The following is a 14,523-nucleotide window of genomic DNA, read 5'->3' on the forward strand; positions in this document are numbered from 1 at the left end:
AAGTTAAAAAAAATGTGAAATAGACAAGAAAAGCAATTCGAAATTCCAAATTCGGGCTTCCAGGTGCATATATTCGGGTGCAGGACTATGTTATTCAAAACTCTGCCTCTAGTTTGCGTTTGTTTGAATGCAGGTATGTTTCTCGCGTTGTTTTTTCACAATGCGAGAAACATATATACCAGGGGTGGCCAAAGTGCGGCTCGCGAGCCTGATACGGCTCTCACAGGCAAATTGTGCGGGTCATGCACATAAAATATATGTATGAAATATGGTAAACTAAAACTATTCAGTGTCCAAAAGGAAGTAATTAATTAGTTTAGACTAATTAATTACTTCCTTTTGGATACAAAGTCATAATTGATTTCTTTCTATTTAAAACCTCCTCCACTACTTCTATAATGATGTAAATTGTAGCTTTTAGAAAATCTAAATGCGGCTCTCGAATATTCCTGAATTCAAACGTGCGGCTCTTACTGACGTGAATATATATATACCCTGATATATACATACATTCATGCAGCTGCTTCAGTATTTGATTTCTGTAAATATAATACAGTACAAAGTCCGAAATCCAAACGTCCATTATTCGGAATGGTCTAATAATAATTGGTCATAATAATTTGTGAGCGCAAGATAGAAAGAAGGATAATTTGTTTTTCATATTTTATATTAACTAATAAATTTTTGCTGACAAAATAAGATGGAAACTTAAGCATAGAAAATTAATGCAACTTATAGCACTTAATAGAATTTTAAACCGGCATAGTTAACTAACAAAGACCATTAATAAATAATTTTTTATAAAGTTTTTACTGGTAATTTTTCATAAAAAGTATAATCTATAAGTTGCATTTAATTTTCTATGCTTAAGTTTCCTTCTTACTTTATTCCGCAAAAATTTAGTTAATAAAAAAATGTGAAAGTAAAAATTATCCTTCTTTACATCTTGCGCTCACAAATTATTATGGGAATATCTATTTACAGTTATTAAAGCCTGAAAAAAAGCATGTCTGCGATGTTATCGTCACGCGATGATTTGTAGATACTTTATTTTTTACCACGATATTTTCGACGACGATGTTTTCAAACTGCGAAGTTTTTGAAACGCTTTATTTTCGACGACGATGTTTTGTACCACGATGTTTTAGAACTGCGATGTTTTCTCTTTGCGATGTTTTGTAGCACGACGTTTTCGCCTTGCGTAGTTTTCTCTGCTACGTTTTCATCCGCGATGTTTCGGCTGTTTATATATTCAGAACTCTGATAAGCATTAAGCATGTGCAAGAAAAACATAAATATAATAAATACAATTCAGGCTTAATTGTCTCAGTGCGCGATAGAAGCAAGATAAAATTTAGCGGAACAACTAGTCGTTAGTCGCCAAGCTAATGATGCATAGCCAAATGTGTTTAGTGACGGATAGCTAAATTTGATGATGATAACCGCTAATTTTAAAGGTTTTCGGATATCGCAAAACAATGGTGAAATTTTCTAATTAACGGATTTTGTAAAGAAATGTGAAGGAGTGGTAATAAAGGAAGATGATGTAAAAGAAGTTTTTATATCATGAATGGCAAAATCTGTAGTATGGTTCTAGATCCAGAAAATTCAGCTACCGGTAGTGAGGAAGGTGATAGAGAAGTTAACGAAAACGAGAAAATTTCGATTGACAAGTTAGTCGGAATTCTCGAAACAGCAGTTACAGGACTTCAACGATTTAACTAAACAAGAGACTATGTCTGTCTACAGAATTAAAGAGAAAATGTTAGCACAAAACACGAAGCAACCTAAAACAACTTACATTGAAAGAAATGTTTAATGAAGTAAACAAATAAATATTAAGCTTTTTTTTTTTTTTTTTTTTTTTTTTTTTTTGTAAATTTTGATACTCTTTAGATCAAAAATACTTTATTATTTCATAAATCACTATTTCATATTTTTAATTTTATAATTTCTACATGCAATCTTACTAGATTTAAAGTGATGATCTATTATTCGGAAAAATCCAAATTTCGGAATCGCCGAAGTCTCGACGTGTCCGGATTTCGGACTTTGTACCGTACAGAGTAGTAACATTTGGTGGCAACAATTTGAAAAATGATTCAACCTTTTCAGGGATTCGACGAAAAATGCCATTTTGAGACTGACACCCGCCTGGGCTAACACCCCTTTGGACTTTAAAAAAAAAAAAAAAAAAAAAAAAAAAAAAAAAAAAAAAAACTAATAGTAATTGTTGTTAAGTTTACAGATTAAGATTAGTTTTATGCATTAATATGGTGGAAAATTTAAACTTCAAACCATAGATGCATATGCGTAACAAAAACACGTAACAAAAATTAAAAGAATTTTGCCTGTGTTAAACATTTTTCAACCCTAAAAATTTATTGATCAGCGATGTGCGTTTTGTATTTACAGAGCAAAATAGTAAATCATACCCTTTCTCTTTTTTCAGTTTAAGCAGTTTCAGCATTAGTAGGTACTGTAGCCATACAGGTAAGGGAATTAGTTAAATTAAAATTTTCTATGCATTGCTTTAAGTAAAGTTTAAATAAAAGTGTATATTTAAGTCTGCAATTTTCCCAATTTCTAACTTTTTAAAACTGCTTCGCTATAGAATTTAATTGCATTCGCAGGGCAACTGTGGGCGGAGATTTCATCAGGAAATGAAGGCAGTACAAAAACGAGGGCTAGTTATCAAAAGGGTAACACTCTGCTTTAATTTGCATAAAAAAATACCAGTAACAATACTGAACTATCGAAGGCAGACGTTATCAGCTCAGTTGAAGTACTGTCTGTAACGGTGTTTGATTTTACTTGAGTCTTGACAGTGATGATCTGTGAGGACGGGGGTAAGGAGGTGACATAAACAAATGGGAAAGTGCTAAGAGCTTTCAATACAGTATAAAGTATTGATTGATCTGCTTTATGAAATTCAAACTGTTTTTAAAAACGAAAATGGTTAACATAAATAACTTCCAAAATAAATGATTTTGTAAAGTATCTGTCCGTAATTAACTTAATCTGGTTCATGTTGTTAGGAGACTTTATTGCGCCGTTTATGTAAATATTATTATATCCCTCCATATTCGCCCCTCCCCTATAGCTTGATAGTTATAAATATGTTATAAATAGTTGGAATAGTTATATATAGTTATATGATAGTTATAAATAGTTATATATAAATATTTTTCATTCTGTAGACAAGGGAGGATAGCTAATATTTTAACTCTCGAGTGGATGAGGACGACGCCCCCAGCTACCACTTTAGCAGTTAAAATTTCATGAAAAATCAATAACCCATATTTTAACTAATGGAAACTTATATTAGAAGCTTACCAGCACCTTTTAAGCAATTATATTTGCCAAATAAGTTTAATTGATGGTACTCCGGCAGATGGCGCCACACTTACGGTTTACTTCTGATTTCTCTGGACATTGAACTCTTGTACAGAGACAATGGTGTCTCAAATTTCTTATTCGCGTTTCAGGTTCGCGATTGGAATCCTCCAATTGATAGACTTTTCTTATGCTGTTACTAAAAGATGATCTTATTTCATACTCTTAAGTCTGTCAAATAGCTCGTTGACAGTGAAAATTACGTTTTTCCTTTTCTAATTTTGTACACCAGCGGCCGAGCAGTAAAAGACGCTGAACACTGGTAGTTCGGTTTGAAGTTCGAATTCCGCGAACGGGCTGGCTGCATGGGCGTTTTCGTGGTTTTCCCCATGTGTAACGTGTATACGAGCCAGTTCCCCTTAGAAAGTCCTCCACGAAGGCAGATAGCCCTCGAGGCTTTGCCATAATCACACACACACACCTTTTCTAATTTTCTTCCTCGTTCCGACACGAAAATTAGAAATTAATTAATTTCCATTCACTAGTTAGTATACTCAAAATTTTAACAGACGTTTTCACTCACATAAGAACTCCGCAACAAACGCCTCTCAAACATTCCTAGCCCTTCCCACGTCCTGTAATAATTCAATGTATCCCCGCTGCCAATAACGGAATTTCGAACACACACGCCTTCTGAGTAAGACACAGAAGAATACACTTTATCGACATCCCACTAGGAAGAATGTAAGTTAATTAATGCATTTACTGGCCTTTTATATCTTTATATACATTTCTCATTTTACTTTTTTATATATATGTGATGTACCAGCTTTTGTCCAGAATAAATAGATTGGTGAAGAATCATAAATGTAGTCGTAGCTTAAATTATCAGACGATAAGTTTAAAAAACAGGATCCATTTATTATATTTCAGGGGAAATAGCAATTACAAAAATCTGATCTCCGGAGTAAATGAAAAAGAATTACTAATAACTTTTTGTATGAAGTTTACTGCATCGTGACATCTAAGAAAAAGCCCCGATATTCTTTTGCGAGTCCTTTTATAGCCTCTGGAAAGGCGGAGCTTCCAAGAAATGACGTCAGCCTCGTCAGCCAATCCAGTTCGCTTTAAATATTTTCAGAACATTCTATAACTGTACGTGTAGAAAAGGCGGGAAAAACAACTTAACTACGGGGCTGTGGATTTAATTCCACGTACTTTCAAATAAAAGAACGTCGCCATTAAAAATGAAAAGAACATACAGTTAGAATTTTAAGTGTATTCTTGACTATGGAATTTTATTATTACATATATATTTCAATTTTTATTTGATTTGTTTTTGCAAAGATAGCATTGTTATGTTTCTTAATTTTCTCATGTTTATTTCAATTACTTTAAATTCTATTTCATAATTCCAATTAAGACTACTATTTATTTTTATAAAAAGTCTTGAATTAACATGCATGAAAGCGAAGGTGTCGGGGGAGATTTACACAAGTATCTTGTAAATTTTACTACATAAATTACTTTTCACTCAAAATTTATAAAGAATCTTGTATTAGCGAAAATGCTTCATTAAGAATGAGTCCTTTAGTACTCTATTTTGGTTATAAATCCCATCACTTAACGGAACTACATTTTTGACCTAACTTAATTTGCCAGTTTGGTATCATTTTGATTTAATTGATTGGGCTATTTAATTTAGGCAAAAGCGCATATACTTAATATGTTGCTTAAGCGCTATTTAAAGTTGCTAGCCATGATACACGTACACTGCCAAAAAAAAAAAAAAAGGGGGGCAGTTCTATAACTCCTGTTCGATATGTATTACATTAATTTTGTAAAAGTCGAACGAATAGTTTTTAAATATTAGCTCTCGAAATTTTAGCTCATCAATGTTAGTCGAATTTGGTATATATTTATTAATCTCCCTTTTTTTATTAAACCTATTTATTTCTCCCTTTCACATTTCGAAATTTAGTTCATTCGAAATAAAATTCGAACATTTTTTCTGATTTATTTTTAAAATTTGTATTTTAAAATAATTTTTATAAATTTTTCGAAACGAATTTTGAATTACAGCCTGTAAAAGTTTTACCATCATCTTAAAGTGGATGTATTTCTAAGCATACCTGCAAAAAATTAGAGTTTTTTATTCAAAATTACCGAAGATATACGTGAATTTATATACTGGCGCGTTTTGAGACTTGAAGTTGTTGAAAGCGATAACATCAAATGTGATTTAAGCACTTTGTTAAAATTATTTCGAAAGTAAGGACGAAGTGACTTTTTTTTCCGCTCATGCACAATGTAAAAAGGGAAAGGAAAATAGGTTGCCATATATTAAGAAATTCGCCAATCGAATTATTCTTGGCGGAAACTGAAAAAAAATGCGTCAAGATAAATTTTTGAATTTCTCCGCAAATTTGGCACCAAGTTTTACAAAATTTAATATTCATGCATAATTTGAGTCATAGAATCGAAATACGGAAAACAAATTGCCGTATCATTTCAGGAAAAGTCCGATTTTGTTTCAAAATACTTATAATAGAACAATACTGTATATAAATCTAATTATATTCTAAGTGGCGCTTTCCAGACATGAAAAAAAGTAATTTGAATTTCGTCAATCACTCCAGTAGAATGGAAGATATAAAACAGTCCTCTCTTTTTTTTTTTTTTTTTTTTTTTTCGTAGTGTACCTGTAATGATTTGCGTCCGTTATCTGTGTGTAAATTTTAGTTTCGATTCCTGCAATGGTTCAAAAATTGAAAAACGTGTCTGGATTTCGTTGCGCAAAACTGAAATTTGATTATTACAGTTGTATCAAATTAAATCAGAATATAGAAATCAGAAATAATTAGACTACTTAATTGAGCTACTTTAAAGATATACTTTTTAATTGTTGAAATAGGGAAAAGAAATATCTTCGAAATTGGTTAAAATTATATTCCTTGTGTCGAAGCCTGAAAATTATACTCACCCTCACATTTTCCATCTTTTTCAGCGTAATCCTGGTGGCATGTGCACGACTTTTTCTCATCAAGAATTTGGCATTCTCCATTGTCACCACAATAGCATTCTAAAAGAGAGGGATAGAAAAACCTTCTAAAATACCCTAAAGGTTACTTTGCGCAATTCCTGTTATGAATAGAAATATCCTTTTTTACCCTTAAGTTGAAGGGAACATATACTCACCTTCACATTTTCCATTATTTTCAATGTAATGGTCGCGGCATTTGCACCTCTTTTTTCCGTTATAAAACGTGCATTCCCCATTTTCACCACAATTGCATTCTAAGAAGCAAATACATATAAGATTTTTGGAAACTGCAAGAGGTCTTTACTTTGGTTCAGTTGGCGTTTTGTTTTAAAATATACTTTTTTCTACTTAATTTCGGAAGCATATACTCACTTTCACATTTTCCATCATTTTCGGCGTAACCATGGTTGCATTTGCACGATTTGTTTCCATCAAGAAACGCACATTCTCCTTTGTCGCCGCAATCGCACACTAAAAAAGAAATACGTTTAAAACTTGTAATGCATACTAGAGGTTACAACTTTGGAGTTAAAATTTAAAAAATATAGTTTTTATTCTCAAGCTTGGGAAACATATTATTGCGTGCTAGGAGTTGATAAGTATCTTTTAAATAACTAGGTTAGATGAAGAAAGAAATATTTATTTATTGAAAGAGATTACAATTCATACAGCAAAGCAAACATTTATGTATAGCACAAAGAGAAAACTATAGATAAGGCAAATTCTATTTAACATGCGAGTGATGTCGCAAATCATCAAATTATTCACATAACAAGGTTCCAATTTTAGTATATGTACCGCGGAAGCAAGTTCTATAGCAAGGTATATCAGCCCAATTGATCATTCTCAATAAAATAATAATCATTGAGCAGGAGCTAAGCACTATCCTAACGACTTTTGAGTTAAAGAACTAAATTTACTATCTTTCAGCTCCGGCGCAAGTAATAATTTTAGAGCTATCCAAGCGCTTACAGAAGCTTCGAGAAAAAACATTTATTACGGCTTCGAAAAAGCATTTTCCAAAAATTAAAGTATTAAATAAAAATTAAATAAAATTAAAATATCTACAACGCAATTGCACTATCAAATAATACCAAAATGTACAGTAAATTTACAAAATAAAATGTCCCAAATAAGCAAATAAATGAATAGGAAAATATAAACTCACGCACAAAATTAAATACAATAGAATAAATACAAATATTTATGAAAATAAATATTTGTATTTATTCTATTGTATATACGTCGCAGCAGTACACCTGCAAAATTTTGTGACCCACCGCGGAATTCACGAATTTATAATTTGCTATGTTCTATTAACGCAGCAAAAAACTGAGAATTCCAGTCTGACTCTTGAGTAAAAACAACATGGTACGGTCATTGTAGCTGTCAACAGGAATATGTTATAGCTAAGTTGTTACAACTTCTGGTCGAAAAAGCAATTACGACACGGCTACGATCACATGACTATCAAGTTTAACATGTTTAGCTCTGATGCACATGGGCAAAAAACAGGTTCATGTGACTCACAACTTGAAAGACTTAATTGGTCTTTCAAGTTGTGAGTGTTTAATGTGATTATAATCTTAAAATACTCAGTGTTTTGTATATATTCATTTCTCTGTATATATTCATTGTTTTGTATATATTCATTGTTTTGGAGTTATCTGACTATTTTATTATTTAACTTTAGTCTGACTTAATATTGACTTGATTGAGAAGCTGCAGGAACTCCAAAATGTTAATAAAAATTTTGGAGTTCCTGCAGCTTCTCATTGGATACTCACGTCACATGACATCTCAGAATTGAAGTTTCTGTAAATACGTTTTACTGGACATTGTACTTTGCATGTTTATTTTACTCATATGTATTATTAGTACTTCATGATTTTTTTACTACTGCTTTGCTATAGTATTTTAACTATTGTGAAGATCAATCTATGGATGTATTCTCAAGTATCATCTCCTCCGGTATCACGTCTTTGAACTAATAGTTCTTTACAGCGGGTTACTGGGCCCAGGGCCTTATTCCCATCCAAGTGCTGGATTAGTTTTCGAACTTTGTAGCTAAATAAATGGTTTATAAGACAGGCAATTATTTGTTGTGAAGAATATATAGAGGTAAAGCAATCAAGAACATATCTGCAGAAGCAAACGCTGAAGATGGAGGTTGAAATAATGGAGGAGTACTCATACACTGGGAGGTCCTAGGGTCTCCACTTCAGTGACCATATCACGTGAACTCTGCTGAATTTATGACAGCTATGATATTCTCTGCTGGCTACTGAATGGTGGATTTTGCACAAATTTCTGAAGACTTGTCGTTGTAAACTTACATCTGTTCTTTTTCTATATATTATATTTTGCGTCCATGTATTTGTATATTTTCAGTTTCTACCTGGATTCGTTCGACTAATCAGATGTAATTGACTGCACACCTGGCAACTAATAATCGTCTCCTCTACGACATCTACGCTCTTCTCTTGGACCTTCTCTTGGACCCACATTCTACTACCTGAAAGGCCAGCTTAGGGGCCAAATTGATGACAGACGGATCACTTGTGCAAAATGCACAATAAGCGACGGTAACTGCGAAACATGGAATGAAATGGTCACAGATAGATTGACTGCTCGATGTTGAACTGTAACATGACTGCTCAATGTTAAACAGGAGGAGGCGGTCTTCGCGACGTAGGTTATGATCATCCGTTGCTTGGTATTGAATATTCTTCCTTTTTGGCTTCTTCTTAATCAATACATCTCTCTTAATTATAATTTATGTATTTTCATTGATGTCAATATCTTTTTTTATAATTTGCTGTAGTTGATTAGTGTTCGGGAGCTATACTTTTTCGATTTTAAATGAAGTTTCTGGTGCTCCTAACACTTTTACCTGTATCTACCTGTTGAACAGTAACTCTTCAGTATGAGTGCAAAGAAAGAAATATTATTAATAAAAACAGACAATACAGTGAATAATTGGGCAGAAAAGTATTTTTTTTTTTTGCACAAAACTCAAAATCAATGAGTTTAATTTGTCCTGAAACATTCTCTCTGTTTAAAGAGTACTATGTGAGAAGATACTGCGATATGAAACATAGTAATTATGTGATACTAGAGAAAGAATGAAATGAATCAATGATGACACCGAAGGTTAAATCGCTCTTAAAAGCTCAGTAATGAATCTTCAGTTTAGCATTACAACAACATCTAATATTATAGAGCAAGTTATTCCGCTTCATTTCTGAATGCTAGAAAAAGTGAACCATTTTTGAAAGTTGAGTTTGTAGAAGCCGTTGCAAAACATGTTGTGCCTCGTAAAAGTACATTATTTTTAAATATTAGTTTACGTATGTAAACAGCATATCGTCAAACTATCGGCATTTCAAATGAAATTTTGCAGATCTACGCAATCTAATTCGAGATTTCAAATTTTTGTCGATGATCCTGAAGAAAGACTTTACACTGTATCAGTTCAGCGCTCATCGTTTCAAGAACTTCATTAAGTATGCTTTTTATAAGGGGGATACTTGGACGACGAACCTGAATGTGGATTGCGCCAATGGATTACTGCTTCGATTCACTGATAAATGATTGAGTGTGCAAACTGTGAGGCTATACCTTTTGTGAAATGTGCCCAATGTTAACTGTCTTTCTGCTCGTCTCAATTTTTATTTTATAAATTGCACATTGATTGTTTCTTGCAATAGATTTTGTCTAAAGTCGATAACAGGTCACATCCAACGTATATTGTTTCTTTTCAACTAGCTGTTTTTTCCTTTACATTGAGATATCCACCTTCTTAACACATTATTAATTCCTACAAATACACGAAACTAGCATTTTAGAGGCGTTTGGTGTCATGTTTCCAACATTTTCCGGATACATTGTGGGTTCTATAGCTCCTAAACGCTTATCCTTTGCCCCTAAGATTTCACAGTTTTTCTGCTTGTGACATAAGCTTTCAGAAAAATATGGGTTTCCGGAAAACCGGTATCAAAGGAGAGAAGGTTTACTTGTGAGATACCTCTGTGTGAGTTTCGCTCTTTAGATGCGCTTTGCAGGGCATTGTGTTTAACGCTCTTAGTAGTTTGAAGTGTCGAGCTGTACGAGTGCTTTTGTGTAAAGTTGAAGAACTGTAAAATGTTTCTTTTAAGAAAATATATTTTATCAACGGCTTTGTGTGCATTCAATCCATTCTCAAGTAGCACATGACTTAGCAAAGACGTTACCACGACCACTTTGCAACCTCTTGGACCAGTTTGCAACGTCTTTGCTACGTCATGTGCTGCTTGGGTTACGAACCCGTACACGCACAACAGTATCTATAAAGTTTTTATGTTATCCTTAATTACGTATTGTTGTGAACCACTTATAACAGGAAGTAAACAAGTTTCGAAAACCTTAAACATTTTAGAAAACCAAGAAAGTTCACGTTAATTAAGACCTTAAATCGATACCCATCCATCCGGTGTTACGACTTAAATAAATAAATTTATAAAACTATCTCAAAAGGGAAACCTACATTAAGCTGTCACAGAAAAGAAAGCTGTATTATTTGTATGGAAGAGCAATTTGATTTGGAGGTCTCTTTTGATTTGTTTATAAGATTAAAACTAGAAATTTAAATACTCGGTAAAAAAAATGTATAGGAAATATTGATAAATACCAAAATTTGAACAAACGTAGTTTCTTATATTCATAAACCAAAACTTAGTACATAACAGCCAAGTAAATGATTGATTGCATTCCTTCTTGAAACTATAAAACTGTGAAATCCCCAGGTTAAGAACACTCGTGATATCATTTTATATCATCGAAATCCTCAATAAAAATATCTATCTGTTTTAGCTGTGCTAATATCGCATATAATGCGACTTGTTCGTCTTAGTAATTTAATGCTTCAAGGGCACATCACTTACGTGCAGAAGTTCCTAATGAGGAATCTGAGATGAGATAAGAAAGTGGGGTGCCAGAAGTCTCCATTGGCCTTGAAAATTCAAAGGCAAGTCAGAAAAGAATATTATCAAAATAATCACTTGAAATGTTTCAGAATAAAGTTGGAATATTAAATAAAAATATGTTACAGGCCAACGTGATGTGAATGAATGCACAAATACTGCACAGCAATCCGGTACAAATACATAAATGTCCTTCAGTCTGCGCTTTATGTGGCATGTCGGCAATATCAGTTCGGATACGAATACAAAGCACACCGAGTAATCAAGAAGCAGTGCAATATGAAGTATAATGCAATCAGACGCAAATACAAGGGAAGGAAATAAGTAAGATATACACAGTATGAACGAATAAGTGTGCATTATTAAAATTTATGCCGGAAAATTTTGTAGAACGATAGGCTATAAAAGACCCAACATTCTTATTAAGTATTACTATATTGCGCGCAATCAGCGGCTGCATGAAGATTTACAGATTGACACTGTGGAAGAATTTCTAAGCAAAATCGATACCAATTTCTACAAGAAAGCACTAAATTGTGGATACGTAAGTGCTTTTAATCCATTCAATTATGTGATACTTAGAAAGAATACTGGCCAATTCCAGATACATTTTTACGAAATGAAATAACAAGTTTTATGTCTGTATATTTGCAATGATACACATGCTTGTTTGGTAAAGATTTACATTATTTATCGCATTTACAGATATCTTTGCTGTCTTGTAATGTGCATAGGCATATATGCCTAGGAGAAATTTACATAAATCTGCTATTTTAGTTTGCATGTGCATGTACGTTAACTCGTAACTGTAATTTTATATTCTTATTTTAATACAGATAGTACAAAAAAATTGTAAATATTCAAAACCTACATTTAAGCAGGCTTACATTTAAAATAAATAAGGCCGAAACAGTCCTGATATCTGCTTTCTTGACATCACCCCCGTGTGCATGAGCATATACCCTGAACAAAGCTGTATGTGAGCTGCAGCTTTGCTCTGGACAAGTGCTCAGCTTGTCGCACGATCCTCGATGTTTGGTCTCAAAGCGAACTTGGCACTCATTTTATCGACCCATTCAAGGGATGAAAGGCTGAGTCAACTTTGCCCAGCCCGGGGATCGAGCCCCGGACCTGTGGCACTTTTTAAACAGGAGTGAGAAGTTTTAAGAGGAATTTTAAGAGGGTGTTTTTGTGGTGCTGATGCGCGATGTTCTAGTCACTGCGATACCGAGCCTTGTAGGCTTATATTACTTATTCATCAAGTTTTGAAACGCTTTAAACTTCCATTCTTCTATCGTACGACTTTAAATGAAATGTACCAGTATTTTAAATCTCCAGACTGGAAACACATTTTCCATAACTTTCAACAAAACCGTCTTCACAGAGGCACTTATTATTTATTTACTGCTTTGCCAAAGTGGGATTTGCCGTAATATTCACAGTCGCAAGCCGAAATATTAAAAGTGAATGACGATATAATAATGAAATAAAATAACGATACATTAGTGTGTAAATTTATTGACTGCTTCTTAAACCTTGATTAAATATTTTCAGCTGCGGAGTGAATTTCGTGTTTCATCATCTAACTCTATCGACTTCCGCTGTAATTAAATATGTAATACTGTAATATATGCTGTAATAAAATGTTACATTGCAAAATTATTAATTGTAAAACAAACCGAGCTAGAGTTCACGGTTTAATTATTATCTAAGGCCCAGGACGTAGCTTCAGGTAACTCACATAAAATCCCGTAATTTCTCGTAAACTTATTTTCTCTCACGAAGACAAGGATATTAAGCATTGGGGTCTTTGAAAGAGCTTTGTACGTAGGGTCCCAGACTGAAAATCAGCCTTTTGTGGACAACGATTTCTATCCCCCAAAACCCTTTTAGGTGTCAAATAAACTGAATGTGAGCATTTATTCTCCTTTCGTATAAAGCATTTTTTATGGAATTTTCCATTTACAAACAATGAAAAAATGCAATAGTATTCTTTCAAGAAAAGATTTCCTTTCAATAGAATACACTAAAATGCTCACGAAATGTACCCACATATTAATTAGGGCAGTATTCGGAGATTCAGCATTAAAAGATGCAGTAAAATTAAAATTTATTTTTATTTCTTGAATGCATGTGTGGGTTCAAGAAGTAGAAAACATGAATAGGCTGACAGTATTGCACATTTATCAAATGGCTTGTGCTTACTTATTTAAACTTTGGACTGCTTTCCACCGAACCTAAATATATACATATACGAAGGAGTACTACCCGAGAGAAACCGAACTTATTTTTTTTAAAACTTATTTATTCACATTTTAAGCACAAACCTTCAGTCTCAACTTGCACTAATACACTTGTCTGATCTTTTATTCCATTTTTTAAACCATTGTTTAAATTCATCTTGACAGGGCATCCGTCGATTTTTTTCTTCACCTCAGCAACACGCTTTCCTTTCATGTTAAACAAAATATATGTAAGTCTCTAATAAATCAGACTGGATCAAATGTAAAGTAATAAACAGAGGAGCGTTATTCCACACAACGTTTATTGACGAACACCAAAGACGAACTGATACATATACATAATTATGACATCACAGTTTCTTTTTACAAACACTACCGCCATCTATTGGCAATCTAAGGATACATAAGCGTAAACTTAATACATGTCCTTTTTTCATTCTTGCTACCTTGTTTTTGTTCAGCACTCAGCAGTCGTGGCGAGAATTTGACAGCCACCCATTTCATTCCAGAATCTTCTGTCAAAATTCGCTGCGTTGAACTTGGAGTCACTCCCCACAGTTCTACAATTTCTTTAATGGTCCGTCGTCTATCTTTGTTGGTGATTGCACGAAATGTTTTCAACATTTTCATGTGTTTTGGTCGTGGAAGGACGAGCAGAACGAAGTTTGTCATCAATTGACATTTTACCATTTTTAAAACGGGAAAAACATTCAAACACTTAAGTTTTCTCCATAACATCGTTACTGCACGCCGTTTTTAACATTTTCAAGAGTTTCTGTTCTTTTTGTTCCAAGCAAAAAGCAAAATTTCACTGCCGTACCCTGTTCACGAAAATCAGCCATTTTGAAAACGACAATTACACAAAACAGTTGTCACTATAAGCTCTGCCAAAACCAATTCTCACCTTCTTCAGCGACAACACACGGCTTACTGATTCAGG

The 14,523-nt window shown here is 33.4% G+C and overlaps 1 protein-coding gene across 3 annotated transcripts in view; it reads right to left on the reverse strand.

Annotated features, from left to right (window-relative positions):
- LOC118191942 (uncharacterized) overlaps positions 1-14,523 on the reverse strand; it is a 216,763-nt gene that overhangs the window by 125,805 nt on the left and 76,435 nt on the right. For all 3 annotated transcript variants that reach the window (XM_085827079.1, XM_085827078.1, XM_085827077.1), the window contains exons 10-12: positions 6,752-6,850; positions 6,535-6,633; positions 6,320-6,418 (exon numbers count right to left, since the gene is read on the reverse strand). In XM_085827079.1, the coding sequence (XP_085683205.1) occupies positions 6,320-6,418; positions 6,535-6,633; positions 6,752-6,850 (297 nt within the window). The remainder of the gene's footprint in view (positions 1-6,319; positions 6,419-6,534; positions 6,634-6,751; positions 6,851-14,523) is intronic.

This window comes from Stegodyphus dumicola, chromosome 11 (assembly GCF_044657685.1).
Source record: "Stegodyphus dumicola isolate Sdum_Otavi_A_Nest chromosome 11, ASM4465768v1".
In the NCBI taxonomy this organism is placed as follows: Eukaryota; Metazoa; Arthropoda; class Arachnida; order Araneae; family Eresidae; genus Stegodyphus; species Stegodyphus dumicola.